The sequence below is a fragment of the Centroberyx gerrardi genome, chromosome 18 (assembly GCF_048128805.1).
Source record: "Centroberyx gerrardi isolate f3 chromosome 18, fCenGer3.hap1.cur.20231027, whole genome shotgun sequence".
NCBI classification, from domain to species: Eukaryota; Metazoa; Chordata; class Actinopteri; order Beryciformes; family Berycidae; genus Centroberyx; species Centroberyx gerrardi.
In genome coordinates, this window is record NC_136014.1 from 22,425,225 (window position 1) to 22,451,601 (window position 26,377).

The 26,377-nt window shown below is 42.2% G+C and overlaps 3 protein-coding genes across 3 annotated transcripts; 1 reads left to right on the forward strand and 2 right to left on the reverse strand.

The window, feature by feature from the left end:
• Window positions 1-342: 342 nt before the first annotated feature.
• Window positions 343-3,706, forward strand: marcksa (myristoylated alanine-rich protein kinase C substrate a). The gene is made up of 2 exons (XM_071899232.2): window positions 343-571; window positions 1,790-3,706. The coding sequence occupies exons 1-2, from the start codon at window positions 476-478 to the stop codon at window positions 2,501-2,503; spliced, it is 810 nt and encodes a 269-aa protein (XP_071755333.2). The 5' UTR covers window positions 343-475; the 3' UTR covers window positions 2,504-3,706.
• A 3,611-nt stretch (window positions 3,707-7,317) lies between these two features.
• On the reverse strand, window positions 7,318-17,516 carry LOC139911646 (histone deacetylase 2). Its single transcript, XM_071899205.2, has 14 exons — window positions 17,382-17,516; window positions 16,269-16,381; window positions 16,013-16,130; window positions 15,356-15,430; window positions 14,544-14,682; window positions 14,189-14,330; window positions 13,686-13,778; window positions 12,723-12,831; window positions 12,393-12,533; window positions 10,954-11,062; window positions 10,008-10,138; window positions 8,381-8,536; window positions 8,220-8,277; window positions 7,318-7,730 (listed from the first exon to the last, which is right to left on the reverse strand). Exons 1-14 carry the CDS (start codon window positions 17,434-17,436, stop codon window positions 7,700-7,702), a joined length of 1,470 nt encoding a protein of 489 aa, XP_071755306.1. The 5' UTR covers window positions 17,437-17,516; the 3' UTR covers window positions 7,318-7,699.
• Window positions 17,517-19,743: 2,227 nt separating this feature from the next.
• On the reverse strand, window positions 19,744-21,354 carry LOC139911690 (heparan sulfate glucosamine 3-O-sulfotransferase 5). Its single transcript, XM_071899265.2, has 2 exons — window positions 21,248-21,354; window positions 19,744-20,674 (listed from the first exon to the last, which is right to left on the reverse strand). Exons 1-2 carry the CDS (start codon window positions 21,352-21,354, stop codon window positions 19,744-19,746), a joined length of 1,038 nt encoding a protein of 345 aa, XP_071755366.1.
• Between the last annotated feature and the right edge of the window lie 5,023 nt (window positions 21,355-26,377).

A 26,377-nucleotide genomic window follows, 5' to 3' on the forward strand; every position in this document is an offset into this window, starting at 1 on the left:
TTTACAGTGAAATGTTGTCATTTAGTTTCAACGGATTGGGGTTTTTCCCACACCTCGTGAAGGCAGCGCTACAAGCTATTGTTCACTCCCTTTTTCTAAACCCCGCCCACTCGCTGGATGGCGGCTGTGATTGGCTGAATCTGAGTGCGGTGCCGTCATCGCTCGGAGCGCCCATTCATCTCTGCACTTGGGCGTTGGACTCCGCATCTTATTAGCAACAAGGGAAATTTCTCCATTTTCCAGCCTGTCTACAGCGACACAGCCACCAATCTGGGATTTTTATTACTTCTCCTCACCTGGCAGTGTTTTCTGCAATTTTAAAAATTTTCTTCACTGCAACTGGACTTTAGTTTATTTTTTTCCAGTGAACTTTTTCCAGAGAGGGGCAACAGCAAAGAGCTGGTGTTTCAAGAAAGAGGCTTGTGGTCTTTGTTCGTTTTTGGATCGGTTGAGTTTCTTTGTTGGAGCGAAAAGCATGGGAGCGCAATTCTCCAAGACAGCTGCAAAGGGCGAAACCGTGGCTGAAAAGCCAGGAGAGGCTGCCGCTTCACCAACCAAGACCAATGGACAGGTAAATGATATTTTACAACCATCTTTACATTCATCAAGGGGAATATAGGCATTCTGGAGGGCTGCGCTTCAACGGCGCAATCCGTGCGTAATTGTGGATAGATTGAATGGAGATGCACGTTGGGAGTTTGAACTAAATGATAAGACTTGATTTTAAATCAGAATAGATTATAGTTTATGAGCAACAGTTGATCATTTGCTATTTCGATTTTTTCCCCCACTGAAATAACGAACACGGGGTCAAAATTCAGGATTTATTTTGAGGTAAATTAACAAAATAACATACGAATTTGTTTTTGACTAGGAAACCTCGGTGGTACAGTGGGTGAATCCTTTGTTTGGATAAAGTCACTGTGAATGTGATCACATTGTAGGATTAGAATGAAGCCATGTGTTGATTGGTTTATTGGTAAAATGGATCAATTCGCTCCAAAAAATACAAATTTTGATAAAATAATGGATTGTTCATTCGAGATTTGGTGCAAATCGAGTTGCTCGGATGCATTTGGAAGTTGGGGAACGAGACAAGATGCACGACGCCAACAATGGCTTTCTCCGGTCTGAGCACCACGCCTTTTGTTACAGATGCTCGACTAGAAAGTGGAGATGGCAGGCTACTATCACACTGGAGGGGAGAGCCTCGTACCCAACTGTGCGCTCCAGTGAGACAGAGGCTGGTGTTATTAGCTGTTGCTTATTAAAGTTTGATACGGATGATGACAGTTCAAATGCCCATCTATATTTTATTTTTTAGTGAAATGCATCTGAACGCTGCTCTTCGTGATCTGGTGGACTAATGAGCATCTGCTGTTTTAATGAGCAGCTGCTTTGCCTTGGCGCTCCGTTGCTGGAGCGACTAGGCACCGACCCCTTGCGATCCAGTCGAGGCACTGCGCTCCGTCCAGCTCATGATATGAATTATATTCTCGGCAAAAACAGGACAAATAACACGTTGGACTGTTGAAACTAATACATGAGTTTAGTTTTTAGATGCCGGGTCCTAAACAACGTCTCTGTTGCACTGTAAGCATGCTTAAAGTGAAAACACTGAGCCCAGGTCGGGCTTCATAACACTGAAGGAAGAGCCTGTGCTTTTGTCACTATTGATTTTGTGGTGTCTGCTGCCCCTTGTGTCTGTAGGAGGCATCGGTCGACTTTACACTCTTGAATTTGTGCCAGCTCTTTACATGGTATTAATAGGCGCTGCTTCTCTTTTTAGGAAAACGGCCATGTTAAAGCAAATGGGGATGCTTCTCCTGCAGCCGCTGAGGCAGGAAAGGAGGAGGTGCAGGCCAACGGCAGCGCCACAGCTGAGGAGAGCCCCAAAGAGGAGGCAGAGAAGGCAGAGCCTGCGCCCGCTGAGAAGGCAGAGGCTGGAGATGGGGAGAAGGTAGAGGCTGCGTCTCCTGCTGCTGAGGGAGAGGCGGCGGCGAAGCCTGAGGACGGCGCCACGCCTTCCACCAGCAACGAGACCCCCAAGAAGAAGAAAAAGCGCTTCTCCTTCAAGAAGTCTTTCAAGCTCAGCGGCTTTTCTTTCAAGAAGACCAAAAAGGAGACCGGCGAGGGGGCAGAGAACGAAGAGGCGGCCGCGTCCACAGAGGAGGCCAAGGCTGAGGCCACAGAGGGGGCCGCAGCTGAGGAGGCCAAGCCCGCCGAGGGAGAAGCCGCACCTGCTGCAGAGGAGGCCAAGGAAGCAGCGAGCCCGGCAGAGGCCAAGCCAGAGGCAGCAGCGGCAGAGCAACCTGCCGAGGAGGCCAAGGCCGCCGCCGCCGCCGCCGCGCCTGCAGAGGAGCCAAAGGCAGAGGAGAAGCCGGCCGAGCCTGCGCCAGAGGCCAAGGCGGCCGAGGAGGCGCCCAAAACGGAGGAGGCCGCCCCGGCAGCGCAGGAGGCAGCGTCACCAGAGGCTCCGGCCGCAGCCGAGGCTGCAGAATAAGGCCGAGGATGCAAAGGGCAAAATGGAAGAAATAAAAAAGGAGAAAAAAAAAGATAATCAAAGAACATTTCCCTGTTTGTATGTTGGAGTGATGCCAGTTCCTGGCTTTGGAGAACTTGTCTACGACCAGGGATATTTTAAAGCTTTTCTTTTTTTTGTTTTTGGTTTCCATTCCCCCTTACACAAAACCCATCTCGGTCCATTGTTACTTCCATTCCAACGGGCTAGGGAGGTGGGTGGCTTAAATATGTAAAACAGATAAAAACATCCACACTCTGCCATATATTTTTTTCATCAGTATTAAATGTTTTTTTTTTTCCTTTTGCATTTTTATACAAAATGTAAACTTGTCAAAATGTATGGACATGCCCATGGTATGAAGGAGATGGGGATTCAGCTGAGATGTAAATGAAGGGGGTTGAGGGAGGGCAAGGGAAAAGGATTTGGAAGTGGCACCCTTGTGCTTGGGAAATGTGCCACAGACTATTATGTAAAGAGTAGTCTTAAAAAAAAAAACACAAGACCAACATCTATACGCCATGAGAGGACCATGCGGTTTACAACACTAAGTCATTTTTACTATAAGACAACAAAAAATACAATTCCCAGAGCTAGGTTTTAGGAAGTCATATAAAATCATAGGAGCTTTTCACCTCTCATTAGCTGTACCAGTCAGTGATTCAGTAGAAATACAAGTTGTATAGGCTTTATTGTTTATTGCTGGTTTTATGACCTTAATAAAGTGTAAGTATGTATAGGCGGGGTGTTTTTAACTGTGATTATTGTACAAATGAAATCTTGATCTCAAGAAGCACATGAAGTTTGCAGCTCTTTTTTCCACCCGCTCATTTTGTAAGATAACAATAAACAAAGTCATCCTGGAAGACCTTTTAAGCAATTTTGAACTCAACCAAGCTGTGATAAGTGGAATGGTTACTGTTTATATACTGTGGTATGTTTTGATTACAGCAGACAATGCTTTTTCAGTGGTCTTTGACAAATTAAGGAATCTCTATCAGATGCAATGTTTGTGTAGCATCTTGTCTCTTTTTCTTTTGTAAATACTGGAGAAGCTTTGACCAATTTGACTTAGAGATGGAATGTAACTTTGCTTACAAAAATTGCTATTAAACTCCTCTGCTTAAGGTGTTCTAATTTTCTGTGAGCACACTAAAAGCAAAAATAAATGTGAATAAAATTTGAGCAGCATCTGTCTTTTTTCTTTCCCAGGCTTGGTGGAGAAACAAAACAGTATTACTCCAGGGTATTATGGCAGTAATTTGGTGTAAAGTAATGGCGCTTGTCTGGAGTATAACTCTGATTTTGATTTACCTAGGGTTAAGTGGATTAATCATATTCTAAGACATTTATTTGAGGTGCAGCAGCCCTGTGGCTTGAGTCCAAAGTCCAGGATCCAGGGAGTTTTTATGCCACATAAAATCAAGTATGGCAGTAAAAAGTAAGCTGGACAAGGACTTAATTGTAACTTAAGAGGAAATTGCTTAATTGTGATTGCAAGTTGATTTAAGCAGAATTAGTAAGAAAAAGAAAATACATCCAGCAGAAGGGCCTCGTGGTTAGAGATGAAGCTCGACATACATGGGACTTTACGAAAGGCGAACATTTATGTTTACCTGTACCTGAGAAGGATATGAGAAAAGCAAATTCCTAAATACTCTGCGTGTAATATGACAAAAAATATGCAAAAGATTCCTTTAGAAAAGCACTTAAATACGGTATTCTGACACTAAATATCTCTAAATCTCAACAAAAGCGCAAGACATGTGAGCTCACTCCACACCACACACTGTCCTAAGCTGAGTTTTGAATGAACTGGCCCAAAACACCCAGCTCAGCTTCACCTCCCAGCTGATCCTGACAGGAACTTGGCCTCCTGTAATCAGTAGCAGCCTCTCACTTGGCATCTGATCTGTTGACAAGCGCGCTGCCAACCAAGACTCACCTTCAATGAAAATAGGTTGCAAATTTGGAAGTTGATTGGCCCTTTTTAGACCTTTCTTAGACTATTTTCAACTCTATTGCTGGACGTTTACAACTGTTTCATTGGAGAGAAGTAAAAGTTATTTCCATGTTGAGCAAAAGCAGACGAAAACAGATTAGTATTTATAATGAACACTGGGCTCATGCCTAATGACTGATACACAGCAGACATGGCATGCACTCTGCCAAATGCAAATAATCGGTCATAAAAGCTGCAGAATAATCAACTACTAGAAACAGAAGTGTTGTGCACCGCTAAAGCTGAGCAAGCAAAGACTTTCGGACTTGTCACAGACCAGAAGTTCCCAAATGTTTTAATGTCAAGGTCTCCAAAACAGACACACTTTGGTGCCATGGACCTTTATTTGGTAAGATTTTATCCCAGGGACCCATACTTGGTTAGTAGATATGATTTGGTACAGAATTGGGCAACAGTGAGGAGAGTGAACAGCCATTCCTATAACTTTGTCTCACTGTGATTTCTTCAAACGAAATAAAAGTGAAATTATACAATTCCTCATTCTGCTGGGGGTCCTGGAACCCCCTGAAGGACCCCTGAAGGTCCCCAGACCCCACTCTGGGACCCGCTGGCCTGTAGCTGACATCACAGTGTGTTGTTTTTAACCATGACTGTCTGCATAACCAAAGTTGAGCCTGAGGTCGACTTTGTTCAGTTGTGTGTCAAATGTTTCAGTTCAGCAGGCCTAGTAGTCCTGATCAGAAAGAGGAAGTAGAGAACTGCATAGTCAGCATGGATAGACACAAATCTGCTCCATAATAAGCAGCCTGAATCGAGCAGTTTTTGGTCTGAGACGCTGTCTAGCACGCAGATCAATTTGTGACCAATACTGCTTTCTATGCAATCATGCATCTGCAAGAGGGGGATGGGTTGTTATTATTCAAGAAGCTGGAAGGCGGAGGGGGGCTGATGTCTGTTTCAATAGGACCTAATATCCCCAAATGCAATGTGGTGGTGAATATAAAGGTGGGTATTTATGACCTGTCAAAAATCATCATAAGGAATCACAACCACCATTTATGAACAAAATCCTGTTAAATTTCCAGAAAAGTATTGATTCATGTTATTCTTTTTCTACTAAAACACCCTATCCTCATGTAATTTACATCAGTTGATACTACCTTATATGAATTCACACCATCAAGACTATAAAAAGGTGGGTAAAGTGGATGTAGGTGAGTTTACCCTCCACTACATCCTTGGTCAGAGGCCCTGAATGCCTTGATGATGAAGAAGATGGTGAATGTGGGTAAACCAAAACATTCCCACTCAATTCCCAACATCTCACTCTTCAAAAGTAGTATCCTACCTCAGTCAGATGCTCATCTTTTATGGCTCCTCTGCTTGCCTAGCTTGAATTTCTGCATGTGAAATTAGCTCAAGTATGATCTGCAGGGCTGTAAACAAATGATAAACCTTAGGCTAAAGGCTATACTGAAACAGTCTTGTCATAACTGTGCATTTTACATACCTCATTATAGCCAACAACAATACATACCTCTCCATCAGAGCAGTCTATGTCTTTAGCCTGGGGCAACAGCTGCATTGCACTTCCCATTAGCATTGGTTATGATTCTGCCTCCTGCGTGTCCTCAGTGCTCCTGTAGCCCCGACACGAGCCGTTCTGTCTTGTATGGCAAGAACAAAACACCAAACTCCATTTAAAAAATCTGTCAGTTTAAGGTTTCCTTGATAATTACGACATATACATGCCTGATAAAACATAACTTAAGACTCTTTAGGAATCAGTAGGACCCAGCGTTCAATTCGGCATACATGCAATACATCAAACAGCACGTATTTTAATAAAACGTCAACTTTTAGAACTGGTTCGACTGTTACTCCCTATCTTCCTCCACAAAAATGTAGCTACATTGGTGGGCGGTAGCGAGCAGTGTCAACAATATATATACATCGCAATTTTATTAAAATAAAGTCCTTCTTGGTGGATCGTCTATTTGCCGAATTTACCAGAAGACAGTACTGATTCGTCAAAGATCTTATAATATGTTCTATTATGTATGTACGCTTGCCGATAAGCGTGTAAACATTTAACTGCCAGTTTTTGAACGGAGTTTGGGGAGAGCTTTCTCCTTACGACAACAGCAATTACCAGGGCTAGCGCTCCTGCTTCCCACTGCAGCACTCGGCCTCTATCTGTCCTCAAGTGATGCAGGAGATGCTGTATCTGTATAAAGACATTAAAAAAAAAGCTGTGTACTCGTTCGTCTACGTTTATTTACAAAGTGAAGAAGTCCGGAAGTGGGCCGTACCACTCTTACCACTCTAGGTAAGAACCAAAACACCAATGCCCTTTGCACTAAGTGAGGATTTTTAGGTTATGTCGCCCCCGTGTGGCTGAATATTTCCATGACACAAGAGTACAACCATAGAAATTGAATTGATAGAAAGGTAAGCCCCGATTCAAATCTATATACATTATTGAATGGTCATCAGGCTGACGCACTTACAATAAACTGGCATAGTATTTTTGATAATTTTGTCATGGAAGTCAGTGTTGATTTGGTGAATGAGACTCAGAAAGCTGGTGTGTTACCGTGGCAACAACATCATTTGGCCGAACATTCCAGTGGCAGTCGTGATGAACATTCTAACTTCATATGTTCATGATCAAAACTCTCTGGAAGCCATGTTAGGTGCACCAAAAGAAGTTATCCTGATACACTAGGAAGTGTCATTTCTATCCATCCAGGATCTGTGGGTACAACACAACAGTACTAGTCTCACAGAAGAACACATTTCAACGCAATAGTATAAAAAAGTTTTATTGGCAAATGCAAAATATCAAATTTTAAACATATGAAATCCTTGTTGGTTAATCTACGGGTAGACCTATACCACATAATTTTCTAAAAACAAGCCGACATTTCATTCAGAAGGTGAAGCACATTGGAATAAACGCGTTCAAATGGTATCAAAGGAAGCAGTATGGCAGATTCAAGTTGGAATCGGTGGATTCAAGAAATCCACTGCTACAACACACAGAAGGGAAAACCTTAACGTTCACAACAGATTTACAGCTAGGATATGGAGATCGGTAATAAATATAATGCTTCTGATGTGGAGTCAGTTGAGAGTTGGATCCTCGAGGGCGGATAGCACCGTTGTGTTGTGGGAAAAAAAACAAGAAAACAATTTTTAAAAAAAAGATGTTTTCAGGCACTGCTGGTCTGCTCAGTCTTGATGCTGCCAAAAGAAAGATGAGGAATGATGAGCGTCAAACTCATTTCAGCTGGAGATTCACTGTAGGGCTTTAGACTTGTTATGGGAAATGGTGTGTTGAATTATGTGAGGTTTCTAATGAATAGCCGTTTCAAATTAAACTTTTACAGTCAAATTCTGAATTAAAATCGAATGGTGTTCATAATAACACCATTAGATGACATAAATGCAGAGACACAACTACTATAGCTGCTATTGGGTAAGGGTCAACCAGATACATTTTTGAATAAAATTACATACACACACTTTCAAAATCTCTGAACTCAATATAGAACAGCATAGAATCATCAGGACTAGATTTGAATGCCTCAGAAGAGAAGTGAGCAAATATTAAACATTAAATTAAAAAAATCTAGGTATTTTCTTGGGACCACGTACTGTATATCTGTAAAGACTAAATAAAATGTCACTTTTTAGACAAATATTGATAGAAACACTGTTGCTTTTTATCACCTTTTTGAGTCAGTCTTCTCAGCACTGCTGTCTTTTGCTTTCTCTTCCTCTTTAATCTCTGGAGCAGGGAGAAACAACAATAACAAAACAAAAAAACAGATTTTAACATATTTTTATGTCATTTCACCACTGTAGAATAATAAGCCTGCCAGAATACCCACCAACTTTCTTCTCCTCGCCTTCCTTCTTGTCCTCCTCGACTCTCGGCCGTTTCGCTCCCTTCTTGTGATTGGCCACGTTCCTCCTGCCTCCCTCTCCCTCGTCCTCGGAGTCGGAGAACTCTTCATCGCAGGCTATCCTCTTGTCTGAGGCTCGAACTGCAGCGAGACAAGAAAACATCACGCTTAGATAGGGTAGGTCTTCAATGACAGCCAAGACGGATTACCTGGCACTGTCAATAGCAGCATCATTATCGTTATCGCGTATTTGCAATGGTTTAACAGACACGCGTGCATATCTGTGCGACTTGGAAGTGTTGTGGAAGAGGACAGCCTGCTTAATTAGCAAAGATGTCTTGAGCAGGGGGGGGGAATTTACACCTGCCGCTGTTTTGGCTCAGGCTTTTAAGCTCATCTATCCTACAAGCCACTTTGGCAGGTAACCAACCATCGTTTGGCGCTCCTATTGTGTTCTAAAAATCTACTTGGCCGGTAAAATAGTGAGAGTGCTCGGTCAATTTGGGGATTTACTAGACAATGTGGCCCGTGGACAGAAGAGGTAGTTTCCTGCCCTGGTCTAGTGTAAATGCATTGCTTCTGTTCAGAGGTGTAAATATCTCACTTTAATGCTGGGTGTGCTGTGTGAAGGAGTATAAGGACATTTCTTTCACATAGGACTTTATTTTTTTTTTAATATACTTGAGCCTTTTTCAGTGGTTTGCATCTCCTCCAATCTATGTGCCTTGTGTTTTGGACGCAGCATGTTTTGGGGCGCTCCCTCTGGGCTGCAAGGTGAACATATCTCACTTATAGCTGTATCACACATTACGGCAATGTCAGACAGAGACAAAATTAGAAGCGCCTAGAGGGAAGTAAGTAGATTCTTGCAGTTTCTCAATGAGTGATGGCAACTACAGCCTCGGTTTTGGAACTGGCTCCTCATCCTCTTTTTCGAGAGCAAGCAGAGCAATCGCTGACTTTCTCCAGTGCATTTGTATTTTCAGCAAATGTTGCAAGTTGTAGTCAAACTTACGCAAATGATGCAACGCTCCTTGTGCTCTTTGAGCTCGTGGTCTCTCTGTTAGCAGCAACGCTCACAGCACTTTGTGTTTGAGCATGAGAAAAAAGCGTTCTATCTGATCACAACCTGAGAAGCAATATTACATCTGATAACAGCCACATGATCGGAAAGTTGAGCTTGGCAAGACGCCAGAGCAATATCAGCAGTTACAGTAACACATGTACATGCTTTACAAAAGGGATCCTCTAGGCCAGTGGCTCTCAACGTGGGGTCCGGGGACCACCAGGGGTCCTTCAGGGGGTTCCAGGGGGTCCCCAGAAAATTGATGAATTGTTAAACTTCAACCATTATTTCATTTAAAAGAAGTCAACACAGTTATAGAATGTAGAAGAATGACTGTTTTGCTCATAGTTTCTCTGTTATCTCTCTACCTACAATACAGATAGTCATGGAATTCTGGAAAACAATAAAAATATTCTCAGATTTGGGTCAGAGAGACAAAATCTCATCAAATGGGGGGGTCTATGGCTCTAAATGTGCACTAAATTAGGGTCCTTGATATGAAAAAGGTTGAGAATCACTGCTCTAGGCAAATGGAGGGCCTCTTACTGGACATGCGCTTGTCAGGGTCCTCTGTGTCCTCGTCCACCGTGTCGTCTGGGATGGCGTCCTCTGGGACGGCCTGCATCTGCACTCCAGGGGCGTGAGGCAGCATCCGCAGGTTCTCAAAGAGTCGTTGCCTGAATGATGAAACACACAAGGGAAATGCATTCAGGTCAGCCGATATTGAGAGTAACTATGGAACGGTGTACTTAAATTATCATACATGAACTTTCAAAAGGACACAGGAATATTTGTTACATCTATTGTGAAGCACTCTATAGTCTAGTCCTGTTTATTTATATAGCCCTTTATCACAGTCAAGGCTCAAAGGGCTTTATATACCAGCAAATGCCATACTACATCATATACATACTACATATATATACACATCATATACATTGTTTACTACACCATACACCGACACCCTTGCACTCATTATTTCCTGTAATGTTGGTGATCTAGGAAGTTGAGCTTATTCTTCTGCTGTCTCCTGTCATCTTAATTTGACATGTAAATAGGAGACTCTTATTTTCACTTTACATTTACGTTTTCCATGGCTTTTACAGTAGCTGAGGTGGTGACGTCACCAGCAGGGTGTGTGTTATGAGGCGGTGGTTGAGCGTGTTAACAGCACATAACAGATTTCATTAACAAACATGAGATCACTGGAACACATTCAATAACCCAATACAAGGAAATTATATTATAGGAACCTGCAGTGGACTGTTACAATTAAAGTAAATTTCCATTAAGGTGGCCAGAAAAAAAAATACACTATTGACGCTATCTTATCATATCTAACGTTTTGCATAATCAATCACTAATAAAAATATTGTTGAAAATACTAACAGGACCCATATTTTGCTCTATGCTATATATTTTTTGTTCCGTTTATTTTTGCATGACTTTGAAACTTTGTTAAGAAAAGCTATTATAAAATTATGACACATACTTGATCTTGTCCATGTACTCCTGTGTGTTCTGGTTGGTCATGTTGGAGGGGCTGATGTGCAGCTTGAAGTCAGGCCCAAAGTACTCAAAGTAGTCATTGTATGGCAGTTCTGGAATAGAAACATCATTGGGAAAAGTAAGCGAACCGTCTTGGCCAAGATGAACACGGCTGTTAAAAGATTTATACGCTGATGTTAAAACAAAGTGTCAAATTATCTGTCCTTTCGAATGAAAAAGGAGCGATAACACACCTGTTAATGTGATTTATAGCCTACACCGATCCCTCACTGTGGGGAGGATATATTGAAAGGAGTGAGGAGTTCAGTTAATGTCCTGAAATTCCATTAAGAGAACTGCTGGCCCTTTCGACAGGCTGTGATAATGTCCTCTCTCTCTCTCTCCGTTACACACACTCAGTGGCAGAGACATTCTGCTTCGTCAGCTCCCTGCAGGGTAAGGAAGTAACCGGGCCGTCCCGTTCTAGAGGTGAAGTCGTATAACATTCCCTCAAGAGCGATCCCCGGATCCCCCTGCCACCCAGGTTGAAGAGGGCAGAGGGAGGTAAACCGTGAAAAGTGCTGCAGTCTGACTTGCAGAGCTGGGTACTATTGGAAGTTTTTAGATCCATATTTCAAATGCTCAGCTGATGCTCTTTTCTGATACCTCTCTTTGCTGAATAAAAGCACATTTCATTACGCAATAGAGTAAATTATATTCTGCATAGCATTTGTACAGGCCTTCTGCTTCTCTTAATAGAATCAGACCATGGTTCACTGATTTCCTCAGAAGAATTTCTCATGAAAAAAGTTATCACTTTAAGAATCTAAAAGTTTGAAGCTTTTCAATACTTTCCAAACCTTTTTTTATGCCTTAAAATTAATAGATACCAAAAATCAGTTCAGTACTAATAGGTTTTTTGATATCCAACCCTACCCATGAGCTTTGGAAACTGACACTAGCAGAGTAACAATGATGCCATACAGTAGTTGAAATAAAATGAAACTCTACTAATTTACAACACGTGATGATACAGGTAGGGTGGTGGCCTTGTAGCTCAATAGGCAGAGCATGGCACTAACATCGCCAGGGTAAGGGGTTCAATTCCCACTGGGGCTTCCCATGATAAAAATGTTTGCATTCATAATACTGTAAGGCACTTTAGATAGGAGCATCCACCACATCTACAGGTAGGCTACAACTGCCGTAGTCATTTAAACAGTTTCATACAATATATTTCATTTTTTAAGCTTTAAGTTTCTCATTCAGTTTCCCCCACCCAGATTTTCCACTGTCAGTCAGCAAAACATTCCAGTCACAAGACCACTTCTCTAACCTCTAGGCTATCACTTCCTAATTTAACCACAAGTACAATTAGTGTAAATTCCTATCAATAGCATCATTCATATTAACTGGTATTTTGATGTGGAATCAGTGACAGACCGTCTGGGATGTCCGTGTCCAGAGCCACAGCGGTCTCGTAGGTCCAGCAGCGGGCCACGTTGCGAATGGTGTAGCCTCCTCCGCCCAGCATGAGCAGCGGCAGGTTGAAGGACTTCATGTACTCAACACACTTGGCGTGGCCTGGTAAAGACAGAGTTATAGAGTACAGAGTAATACTTATAGCATCGGTTGTTGATGCTAGATGAATGGCAGTCAACAATGCGTTCACCTGGTTTCTTAAGACTATTCTCAGGCCAGAACCGTCTGAACATCGCATGGAAATAACAGCATTTATCCCACAAGTTCATGTAAACGTGCAGGCGTCCTTACCGCGGATGGTGAGGTTGAAGCAGCCGAGACGATCTCCTGAGAGCGAGTCCGCACCGCACTGAAGAACCACGGCGCTGGGCTGGTACATCTCCATCACCTTGGCCATCACCTGCAGGGCCACAACGGACAGTTACACAGTAAGTCACGTGAGTTGGATAAGTTGGATGATCTGATGCATTCGTCCAGGCCGGGTGGGGGACGACAGACAATCAGAAAGTGTGTGCGGTTTAGACGTAATGACTTGAATTGAAATGTAGCTTTTAATTGAGCAAAGACAAGGGGCTTTTTTTTTACATTTTAAATCAATCAAGAAAAAAACTGATTAACAAGTTATCAGGTCACGATGCATTCACAATAGGAAGTAGTAGCATAAGACATTCAAATGGGGAAGCAGAAGCAAGGACAAAACCAGCGCACCCCTCTGGGAAATGTTGTTGTGCGTTAGGCTACCTTCTGTGCTGGCTATAAATACATTCAAAATCTGTTTCAGCATGATTTTTGTCCCTGTGTGTACTTCCCCATTTGAGTGTCTTGCACTTTCAGGCTACATTTTAAATGAACAAGCTAATTTCCACCTGAATTCATCACCTATCCCTGATGTATTCGCCCAATCGCCCAAGCCTAGTGTCAGGACACACAACCTTAAATCTGTTACTGAGGTATAAGCACTGGAATGCTGGGTAATAAAAGTGATAATCTAGGTGGTTCCTGGAGGCTGGTAGTTAGTGTTGATGTATCCCTGGGCCTAATTCAACAGGCCATCTGTGATGGGAGGAGCTCACTTGATCACTATAGTTTACACTTTAACCACACTTTAACATTTGAGCAAAGTTTCAGAGCTTTCAAAGTGCTTAACTACAGTTATGGCATAAGGGATTTTTACATCAGATCCAGTGTATTTTGAAAATGACAATAATACTGAGTGCCATTTGCCATTTTCATGATTTACAGCAGCATACTCACAGGCTTGAAGATCTTCTCGTATGACTCATCATCAATGCCATCCCTCAGCGGGAAGTTGACAGCGTAATATTTGCCTTTTCCAGCTCCAATATCCTAAGAACAGAGAAGGGCATTGGAGAACATGAGGGATAACAGACAGGCACACGGATAAATCACTAAATAATATAATAATATACTCTAAATGATTTTCAAATGAGAGAATATTCATCACAGAGGTGCCATAATTAGTTTGAGAGTGAAAATGAGTGAAAAGTGCCACAGCAGATCAACAAGACAATAATGCCTTTTCAAAACATTTTCAACTTAACACTTAATATTGTGTGTTACATTCTTATTGTACAGATATGTGTATTGCTGTTCTTTTTCTTCTTCTCTACTGCCTATGAGCTTTTCACACAATCAATCCCACTTTTAGTTGTTTTCATACCTGAAAACAAAAACCTCAACTTAAAACGTGAATGATCTAAGTAACTATGTAAGTGAGAATGAAGGATGCCTCTCACCCTGAGGTCTCCAGTCCCGGGGAAATACTCCCCGTATTTATGGAAGGACACGGTCATGACCCTGTCTGTGGTGTAGAAGGCCTCCTCCACTCCGTCCCCGTGGTGGATGTCAATATCGATGTACAGCACCCTCTGGTGGTACCTGGGGATGAGGGACAACACACGCAGAGCTAGAACAAGCAGAAAGGCTGCACTGTTTGGTATTTTCAAGAGAAAGTGCAGAACTCACAAAACAACTTGACAATGTTTCTGCCCTGAGCAAGCATGAGCATATTTCTGACATAATGGCAGCGTAATTTCATTGTGTGAAATGGAAATGCTGTCATGTTTTTGACAGGCAGGCGGTGAAACTCACTTGAGCAGCTCCAAGATGGCCAGGACGATGTCATTCACGTAGCAGAACCCAGAGGCCTCGGACTTCTTCGCGTGGTGAAGTCCTCCAGCCCAGTTAACCGCGATGTCAGTCTGCTGTCGGTTCAGTTTCACTGAACCCGCTGTGCAAAAGAGACATCCGTTTCAGTTACAAGTTCACAGGTTTAAATATACGCATGTGTAATTGCACGGCACAAGCGCTACAGCTTGCACAAACACCCACGGTCTGCTCCAGCATCGCTTCTGAAGCCAAATCCCTAAATCCTAAGGTACCAAACACAGCTGTAATGACTGGCTTGGCTCTTCAGTGATGCTGAAGTGATGCTGACAGTGATTTGTCAACAGACTGTATGCTGTGAATGATGTTACACCCTGTTATTGTGATTTTACAGTGATTTTTTCAGCGAAAGAGCCTTGCGACAAAATGACATACCCACTACTGGAAAAATGTGACACTCTTACAAAAGGTTTAATAGCACAAAATTAATATTTTGTATTTGAATATAGTGTATTTTAGTAAACTATATTTTAAAGCTGCACTAGGCAAGATTTGTATGCAATAACACACACGTTATCAACCTAAATCACAAATTGGAGCTGCAACAGAGTGTCTCATCCCTACTAAGTGAGTAACAAAGAGGATGATGGGTAGGTAAATCGCTTATTTCCTTCACATTTTTTCCTGAAATCTTGACTCTCAGAGGGGGATGCATTTCATCTTTGTGCTGACAAGGGAGGTGCCACTCCCCCATCCTGTCAAACTGCTCACTTGTTACATATTTTCCTTTAACTTACCAGCAGAGCCGCCGGTGGATAGTTGGCAGAACTCAAACAAGCCATCGAACACGGGACAGTCCTCTCCGACGTTGACTGCAGGGGAGAGCAATGAAGCACAACACATGTAAATCAACAAGAAATCATTCAATTACTGATGTGAGCACATCAACGAAACAGGAACAAGAGCTAATTGAGGAATTTAACTTTGTGTTTGTGTGGTCTAAGTGTTGTCTTATGAGCTGGGTTCCCACTGCGGCCCTGATGTAAAATTCCCTGACTTTTCCATAACTTTCCATGACTACATCAGGGCGCTTCCATGACCAAAACAATTATTCCTTCCTGGTTTGTTAATGTTATTTTTCAGCTCAGACAACTCTGGTTTCCAAAACATTTGTGCTTGCTGTGGAAAGGTGTCCATACAATATATTAAAACAGCTGAAAAACACCATCTAATACCATGAATGTATAAGACAAGCTGTAAAATACATACTTGCATATTCCTGTAAAGTGACCCATTTGTAAAATTCCCTGATATTCCCTGACTTCCGCAAAGAATTGATCAAATTCCCTGACTTTCCCCATCTGGAATACACCAAATTCCATGATATTCCAGAAATTCCCTGACCAGCGGGAACCCTGCGTGAGGAAGCCATGACGTAAGCACGCATCACTTACACCGCTGCATTTGCTTGCTGAACTCTGGCATGTTGTCTGGCCGTATGGATCGGAGGAACTTGATGTAATCGTCGCTGTGGTATTTTGTCATCTCCTCTGCTGTGGCTTTGTGTGGTCTCTGCAAAGTGAAAGAATCAGAGCAGTTTGATTGAGTTTGTTTCATTTAAATCTTGCGTCCTGTTAAAATGTTACTGCAGAGAAATAGGTAATGTAGAAAAGGTGTTGAATAAATAAATCAGAGTGGTTAGAAACGTACATATATTTCCATTTTCCTGTAAAGTCCATAGTTCAGGAGTAGGTTGTGAGTCATGCGGATACGATGTGGTTTCATGGGATGCCCTTGTCCATAGTAATAATTTCCTATGTCACCTGCAAAGGGAATTATAACAGGTTAAACAGCATATTCACAACTCGCAGTATGACATACTTGAAAGCCACAGAGACGCAAACCATCAAGAGCCCTTTTAAGGCTAAGACTGAATTTGTGTGCTATACAGGTGTGTGTCAGATGGCCATGTTGGCACGCAAAACACACTGACTTCCAGGACTTAATGTGAATAAACAAGGAAAGTATTTCAAAAGTAGACTAATTATTTGCACAAGCTTATGTTATTTCTATCATCTTGAACAGCTTGGTCAATATTTGTGCACATGAATAAATCTCTCCCAAAACGTAAAAACAGGAAAGCCGGGACATCCCAAGTGACACTTTGGGAATGGGTACAGTTTCTGGGTCAGGGCGACTTCCCCTCCTGTGAAATGTTGCTCATCTGGGTTCAGAGAGGCATAAACATTGAATTCAGTGAGTACGCATCAATTAGGCCAGACTACAACGTGAATGAAATTGTTGCAAATGCCATTTTATGGCCTCAGAAATATAAGTTTTGATTCTGCAGGTGTAGATTTCTGGGAAAATCATTCCCTGAAGTGTCCAAGCCCATAGGAATAACATGGGGATTATGTGTTGAGGTGCAATTAATGGTAAAGTCTGGTGGTTGCAACTGCTGATATAATGAGTGGTGTTGTACCAGTGTTAAGCTCATTCACATCGACATCATCTCATGCATCATTTTAGTTGATGTTACGTTATATTTTTTTTATTCTCACTGGCACTTTACACGTGTTGCAAGGTACATAACGTTATCTGTGCTTTAGATTAACGCTACATGTCAAGAGGCAGGGTGCCGTTAGTTAACACCAGGCCACACAAACGGCGGTTATTAACGCTAGCAAGTGGGTCGTTAGCTAAGCTAGCTTGTGATAATAGCCGTGCAGTTAACGCTCAACAGTACTAGCTAAGCGGCTAGCGTTAGCCTGCCAGATGCCCCAATTTGGGCTCCTCATATTCAGACACCAGGATATCCCATACCGTCGTAGTAGTAGCAGACCTTCTTCTTAGTCCCGCCTGCGGTCGTGTAAGCCATGTTTACAGTACTTTTTAAATTATTAGTTAGTTTGTGATCGTTTTAGCTGATGAAGAATAGGATGGACGGGATCAACAGAGAAGAAGAATAAAACGATAGTGCGTCTTGTTGAATGGGGGAGGCGCAACGGCATCGGGGGGCGGGGCTGACAGTTATGAAGTGGCCCCGGCCCCACGCGCGCGCGCACGCACGCACACACACACACACACACACACACACACACACACACACACACACACACACACAGCACTAGCACACTGAGTCAGGAAGGGTTTTAATGCTGCTGCAGAAATACTTTGGGTAAATTTACAGTCTGTTAACAGGCTATCACACCACATGAGATCAACTGCAAACCCATGGAGAAACACTTGTTGGGCTGACAGCTGTGCTGGGAGCCAAGTCCTAGATGTAAAACATCATGTTGCTTGTCATGGTTTATGAAATAACTTGTTGTTAATCCTAAACTTGTAGCTTCAATAAAATGAAGGCATGAGTCCAGATATTGACTTGTTGGTCTTGTACAATCACACAACACTAGATGTCAGCATCATCTTACTCCCTTCTGCTGTCTTTCTCTGAATCCACCACAAGTGAAATCATTGAGTCTGCTTGCATCCAAGCAGTCGACGATATATGACTTACCTCATGTGCAAGGAGCACTGTCATGCATTCACTTGATCGTATCCCTGAAGAGAAATTCTCCTTTTTTCTTGCCCTCCCCTTCACAGAGAGGTCAAAGGTCAGGCTCAGCTACAGAGCAGCTGGTAGGGATTCAGTGTTTTGCTCAAGGACACTTCAGCAGTGACAATGCCGTAGTCTCCCTACTCCCTACACCACCCTGCTGCCCCTCACTTCTTGCCCCAGGTTTTGCATGGCTAACTGCTTTCAAATTAAAGTGTCACAGAAATTGGAATCAGGCCCATTGGTAGTTTGGAAAAAAAATCTGATAAAAATCCTTTTTGTGCTTGTATGGCTCAGTACCCTGTCTAGATAGAATCTTGATTAATCTGCACTAGAATAATTAATTTCAATGCAATTAAATTTATGTTTTGAATTTACATTTTGAATTGCTATAAATAATAAATGCCAGCTGTAGTTTCAAGAATCGCAGAATAGCTGTTTGAATAGACATCACTTCCAAAATCTCTGAAACATGATGAGTTTCTTCCTGTGCCTTGGATCAAGATATTCTATTCTATTCTATTCAATTCTATTCTAGTCTAATAGTCTATTCTATTCTGTTCTGTTCTGTTCTTCTCTCTGGGTTAATTAAGTTAAATTAAAAGTAAAAGTGAAACCAAAGTAAACAATAAATCAGCTGACAAATGTTTACATGTTCTTTTAATTAAATCTTTTTTTTTATTTTGAACAACACACTTATGATACAGAATGAATATTTGCACATAAACAGACAAATTTGCTAATCATCATAGAATAAACAGTTGGTTTGACAAGTATCATCAGATGACTTTTTACTATGGCTTTTTGCCAAGCGTATTGCAAACCAATGTGGGGGGGAAAGCAACAGAGTTACAATATAACACAAGCTCGAGTCGTAAATGCTTGAAAGTTTTGGACATGGTTTGAGTCAAGCTTGAAACACTGGATCCTATTCTTATGAGTCTTTTCTGTCTTCGGGTTGGGTTCTGTTGTGCTGAGAAAAATAACTAAAGGAGATCATCTGGTAATGGAGTAACCACAGTATTTATTGAAAATAAAAAAATATAGTGAAAGTATACAATGGTATTGAATGAAAAAAGACAAGAAACATAAGAGTGTACAATGTAATAATGGTATCTTGATTGCACATGCAGTTTGGATCAAATAAACAATGTGATGGGAAACAAATGAAGATTTTGTTGCTTATCAAATGTTACACATTTTGTCTTCCTTTATGGTGTTTTATCATGGAAAGGCATCACACTTAAAGCTTATCATAACAGCATGAATGTTGGGTTTTTGATAGTCTTTTGAAAAGCAATATATGGTAACATAAAAATAATCTCTTTAGTTAATCACACACTTAAGTACTGGATTTTTTTTTTCATGGGGAACTATGACAGACAGGTGAAATATTTTGCAAGATCAAGTGCTATAAACCGAATCTTTTAGTCAAACCTTCAAACGATTTCCCTTTACCTTCACACACTTAAAAACAAACGTACATCAACGTCCTTTAATATTTGGTCACAATGTCATTCTTGTATTAAATTCAATCAAAGTGCTATTAATATCTTTTGAGATTGTCCAGCCTGGCATTTTAAAAATGCTCGGCCGAACAACCTCACTTCAGAAGTTCAAAGCTCATCATGGCCAGTTGAAGGTCCTACCAGTGATCTGGTAAAACTTCTGATTGAAGGGGTGAAAGAACTTCTGCAGTTTAGCCACCACCGACGGGTCCACCTCGGGATGGATGCGCCCCTTGCTGCCTGCCAGGCACTTGTTGAAGACAATGTTAAATCGCAGACAGTAAAATCCCCTGGTGGCGTTGAAGTACAGGTTATACTGACTGATCCTAGAGGGGAGGTTGAGGAAGCGCTCGACAAGCTGCAGCTCCGGCAGCGGGTCTGTGATGAGCCGGTCCCCGTCCACGATGTGGAACTGCTCCACGGGGAAGTACTTCAGCCAGCGCTCCAAGTGCTTGGTGTAGATGCTGGTGCGAACCGCTTTGTACTTTGTGTTCACCTCGCAGGTGTTGGCGTCGATGGCCAGCTTCTCGAACTTGTGGTAGGTCTTGTTTTTGCGCTCCTTGCCCTCCAGCACCTGCGTGTAGTCTGACACGGCTCTCGTCGTGGGTTCGCGCACGATGATCAGCAGCTTGATGGAGGAGTTCATCTTGAAGATGCGTTCAGGGACCTCCTCTGTGATGAAGTAGGCGGGGCTCTTCTCGATGGTAATCTGGTGGGGGAAGGAGAAGGGCATTTTCTCCCTGTACCAGTCGATGCCCCGGGCGTAGTTTTGGTCGTTGTCGAAGAAGTGGATCTCCTGCGAGGCCTTGACCACTGCCGGATGCAGGTTGAGCATCTCCAGTAGGGCGCGGGTGCCCCCCTTGCGCACCCCAATGATGATGGCCCGAGGCAGCTGCTGTACCAGGTTGTGCAGGCGGATTTGCTCTTTGGTGGCATTGCCCTTACGGAGTTCATGGAGCAGGCCACGCTTAAACTGCAGGGTGCGGAGAGGGATTTGCTCCGGCTCAGGAGGGGCCAGTCTGCTCTCAATGGGGCAAATGGGCTGAAGCCTGAATAAGACAAAAAGAAAAAAAACATCCTCAGTCTCAATATGATAATAATTTCTTGTATTACAAAGATTCTTAACTTGATATGAAATAAAATGTTTGGTTCGGTGGAAGTAGTAATCCACAAGATTCTTGTTATTGATTGCTGTGGTGTTTCTGCACTGCACTTCCCAGAGATCACCTGTCAATCAAACAGTGTGGGCGGAGCTTGGATTTTCTGTTAATTAAGTTTGAGAGTCTGTAGGTGGCGCTCTTTTCTTTGTCTGTTCAGCTGTGGTGGCTATCGCTGCTCATGCTAACTACCCAGTTCTTCTTCTGTTTATTCCAAACAAACCGGAAACATAAAACGCATCACTTCCTGTGTGATGCAGGATTTTTCCCGGGAAAGATCTACCTGACACCTGGTTTTTGTAACAGCAAATGTTTTTATGAACTGGGTATAGGTTGAATCTCTATTGTGTTATATCAATCAGGTATAGAGAGCAGCAAAACAGAAATGTATTTATATGAAAATGTCACAGATTATTATTTTAAATAAAACAATGTACTGTTCAGAGTGTGATAGAGATCACCCACCTATCCAAGGTCCCAACCCTGGCCACAAGATAGAGGAGACTTCCGATAGCAAGGCTGCCCAGAACGAAGAGCTTCTGTCTCAGCAATGCCTGCTGTTTGAATAGCATGGCCCTCCATCAATCTTCAGGACTGCGTCTTCAGCCTGCGGAGAGCAGAGCACATAAACCACTAATCACCAGGGGAAGAGAGACAGCCTAATGTTTATTAACACACACTCAATCAAGTCTTACAAGTGATTAAGCCACACTCACAGAAGCCTGAAAAGTGCTGCAGTGCCATTAGAGGAAATGCCCACCCACCCACCACTTTGTAAAATTTATTTATTTATTTCTGCCAACTCTGGAATCAGATTTGATCTAATGTATGGGCAATCCGCCTGCTGCGAGTGCCCAGTTTCGAGGCTGTGAATGCATAATATGGAGTGCAGCCACAAATCAGCGGTTAGGTCTGAAGCTAACCTTAAAAAATGACTATGGAGACAGCTGTCCAATTGTCAAACTCCGGGGATGCTGGAGGTGAGAGCTGGAGGTTGTTAATCCTAAGGAAAGCTGAAATTCCCAAACGAGCTAGAACTCCAAATTGAGCCTGTATCACCCTCCCAGAGAGCTGATGTATCCGGATCTGTCCAACAAAGAAAAAGTCATGCTGTTGACTGACTGAGTATTGTATGGAGAATACGAAATTCATTCTCAGAGGAATCGTAGTATACCAATAAAGACGGGGTTTGTCCGTCCTGTTTCTTCTTCTTCTAGTATCTGGACATCGTACTTTTTCAGCTCCATCTGCTGTTTCATATCAGACCTAATTCTACCCCTAAGAGCATTGTTTGTTTTCTTCTTCCCTTGTTTCCTTTTTATATATACACATCTAAGTGTTACCCAGTATTTACAGCGACTCCATTCTACACCATGATACCAAACCAATAATTTCAGGCAGCTCTTGTGCATCATACTGGAGTTTTCAATCTCACATACACGATTTTGATTATAGATATTTACTCTATGCCTTACAGATAAAAACAAAAAATGGTAAGAACCGTAACATTATGTGAATGTGTATGCAGCACATGACTCTTTTGACCTTCAAAGAAAAAAAACCCAAAACACTCATCTCTTCAGCCAAGAGAGGGCAGTACCTCCTTTATTACAGATGGAGCACAAAATTATCTCTCACTCTAATTATGAGTAGACTTTCTTTCTTTTTTTTGTGCAAATAAATACCTGAGCCCTTTCCTACATCTGTCAGCTTACCAAAGTGTGACTGGGTACGCTAATCAAATTATGGAATAACAGACCCAAACAGAAGTCATAGCACTACTTCAGCATGACCCCACTTTATTCTAATCCGGTTTCTAAAATGCCTGTATCCGACGGCTAATATAATACAACAGAGGAAGTCCGCTGCAGCATCTCATAAACAAGTGGAGAGAGCGTCTGACCCCGCCGTGACTGCAAAACATTTAAGTCATATTGCCTTGTGGTGGCTTCTGAAGGGAGACTAGCAGAGCAATTGCAATTTCATCAGTCTGACAATACAGAAGAATAAAGCCACTTAGCCAGGGGCCACGCCTGTGTTTGTGGATTCCCATTTAGAAAAGAAATGTTTTTCATTATGGGGCCGTATCTCTGAGACACAAGGGAGTCATTCACAGATCCCACTGCAAAAAATATTTACAGTTTTTAGATTTATATTGTTTTAAGTCTAGTGCTGAGTTTTATAATCAGACTTTTTCTTTAAAAAAGTGACAAAATTTGCCAGTGGGGAGAGATAAATAAACTTTTTTTGCAGTGGAAAGCAACTCTTTTCAATAGTTTTCTTTAATGACAAGTGATATTATCTCTACCGTATTTCCCTTTTTTTCATTTGTTTCAAGAAAATTCTCAAAACAAGTAAAACTGTACTGCACTGGAAACAAGTGAAATTATCTCACCCAAACTGGCAGAGTTTCTCGCTTGTAAGATTTAAAGACTCTTTAAAGACTTTAGCACTAAACAACATCAGTCATTAAAATGGAAACTCTTGCAGCGGAGAGAACGAGTTTCCATTCCACACAGTCTTTGACCTGCAGAGGCTCACTAGACAACACTCTGTTGTGCTAATGAATAGCGAGTACGAGTTGCTGCACTTTATTTACGACTATTTATAAGCATAAGCAGAAATTAATTGTTCGCCGCTGTCAAGGAGCTACAACTATGAACAGCTGTGCCAGGCCGTGAGCACGAGAGGGGGCCCATACAGAATGATCAATTATGGAGCAGTTTATTTTCATAAACTATGCATCGGGCCAAAGCATCCGTTTTTGTTCCTGCAGGACCTGGGAAAATTTACAGTGGCTCCGGCAGTTTGTATCCTTCCCAGGCGGAGTGTGTGGTATATTTCGACTAATGTATACCAGGAAGCTGTATACACTCGCGAAAAAATGAAAATCTGTCCCCCCCGCTAGATGTTGATTTACGTTTAAAAATCGAATGGGATAGGATCGTTCCACCAAGCTGTCCCCGCTCTCTTCTGAAATGATGGCTGCCCCCCCCCCCCCTGCCAGGTTGGATCACTCCTATTTGTCTTGTATGTACAGCGGACTCTTACACAGTGTGACCCAAATAAACGGAGATGAGCTTCTGAGATATTCTCCTTGAAGGACTTGAGGACTGAGGAATGTTTTGATTGAACGACCAGAGGGTGCAGGGAGGCGTCGGAGGAAAACAAACGGTGACAATCTTTTTCACAGATGCGAGGCGTCGCGCGGTAAGCAGGGAGGTCCTCAGCAAGGGAAATAAAATAGTCTGCAGACACTTCAGAGTGAGGAGCGCCGTCAGTAACGATCTTGAGAGGAATTCTCTCTGCTGTGGAAGTTTCTGATCAGATAAATCAAATAGAACTTCAGAAGTTTCTCGCTGTTTGGTGAGAAGTTTGCTGGAGCTTTGAGTCAAAATGCAGCTTAGCAGACAGCAGGAGGAACTGACATGAGCGCAGCGAGTCGACAGAACCAAGTGGAGATTTGACATCAAAGCAGCGACATCCATAATAAGGCGCGTTCGATAGAGTATTTAAAGCTTTTCGACACACCAGACACAAACTGAGCAGCACAGCAACTGTCAGAATAGTGACTATAGTGACAAAAAAACTAGTACTAGCGCCTAATTTTAGTGACTAGCGCTTTTAACGGGCAGAATAGTGACTATAGCGACCAAAAATAAGTACTAGTGCCTAATTGTTAGTGATTAGTGCCTTTTAACTAGCAGAATAGTGACTATAGTAACCAAAACTAAGTACTAGCACCTAATTTTTAGTGACTAGTGCCTTAAATTAGCCTCTAGTACTAAGAACAAGGGTGTAATTTTAGTGACTAGTGCCTTTTAGCAGATAGAACAGTGACTTCTGACTAAAAAGTAAGTACTAGTGCCTAATCGTTAGTGACTAGTGCCTTTTAACAGGCAGAATAGTGACTTGTGGTGACCAAAAATAAGTACTAGCGCCTCATATTTAGTGACTATAGTGCCTTTTAAATGTCAGAATAGTGACCAGTGAGAAAAAGGTAAGTACTATTGCCTAATTGTTAGTGACTAGTGCCTTTTAACAGACAGAATAGTGACTATTAAGCAAAAAAAATAAGTACTAGTGGCTAATCTTTAGTGACTAGTGCCTTTTAACTGGCAGAGTAGTGCCTAAAAAAATAAGCACTAGTACCAAATTACACACGAATTAGTCACTAGAATCTATTAAATTGGAACAAGTAGCTAATTTTTAGTGGCTAGTGCATTTGACTAGGAAATAAATGCCAAGCAGCCTGCCACAGCACTCTGGTATTCCAGTCCACAGCGACAGTTCGCCCTCCTCTGTCATTTTTTTTTTTTTTTTTTTTTTCATTTCCTCTCCTCTCAGCTCCTGACCTCGGCTGTCTCCAAGCACCCTGATTTCCTGAATGTTTACTACCTGCAAAACAGATGAAAAATGAAAAGCAGGTAATTTGTTTTACACCGTTTTGACCGACGCATGTCATGAATGATCAATCATACAAGAAGCTTACAGCCTTCTGGGCTAATGGGCTAAGAACAAGCGCAGCAGAAAGCGATTACAGAAAACACTGCGCGATTACAGAAATGCTGACCAGTCTCTCTCTGTTATTTCTTTTTTAAGAGTGCATGTAATTAAAACATTGAAAAGTGTTGCTGTTTACAGGCCCGATAACAACCATAATTAGTTTCCATATACTGTGTCATAAAATTCAGGCTTGACAGAAAGTGGTTATATACAGTGACATTACACAAAAACCTGTTTACTTATTAAGGTGCCTGCTGCGCTGTGCTAATTATTTGCGCTGCACTGTTCTCATTTTCAGAACAGCACACTGGGGTCCTGGTAAAAATAGATCACTGCAGTTGAGCCCTCAGTAGAGTTCCCATTCTGTTAGCTCATTGTACAAGTGAGAAGGCTGCTGCTGTACTAGCAGAGGTCCGGGACCACCAACCCCCTCCCCTACTGGTCCCTATAGTCTCCCTCCATGACCACTCCACACACACACACACACACACACACACACACACACACACACACTGCAAAAAATGACGAGCTCTCCAGTGATTTTAACTTGTTTCCAGACCTATCGAGCTTATTTCATGATATTTCTAGTCAAATTATCTCACTGCACTGGCAGATAATCTTGCTGGTTTCAATAAATTTTACTTAATACATGCCAATATGACAAGAAATCATCATAAAACAATGAAGAAAATCTTGAAACAAGAAACTTTCTCGAAGACAATTTCACTTTTACCAAGCAAACATCAAATTTGTTGAATTATCTGCCAGTGCAGTAAGATGATTTCACTAAAAAAAATCCTGAAATAAACTTGATGAGTCTGGATACAAGATGAAATAACTTAACAAGTTCGTCAGTTTTCGCAGCACACACACACACACACACACACACACACACACACACACACACACTGGCCTGGGGACTCGATCATGAGGACGGCAGCAGCAGCAGCAGCAGCAGCAGCTGGGCAGTGTGACAGGAAAGCCTTGTTGGGGACTCGTGCCATATTGTCCCCAGATCTATCATGTCAGATCAATGCCATTTTCTACACATCAAATAACTCACTGACGCTTTGGTGTTGCTGTTTCCCC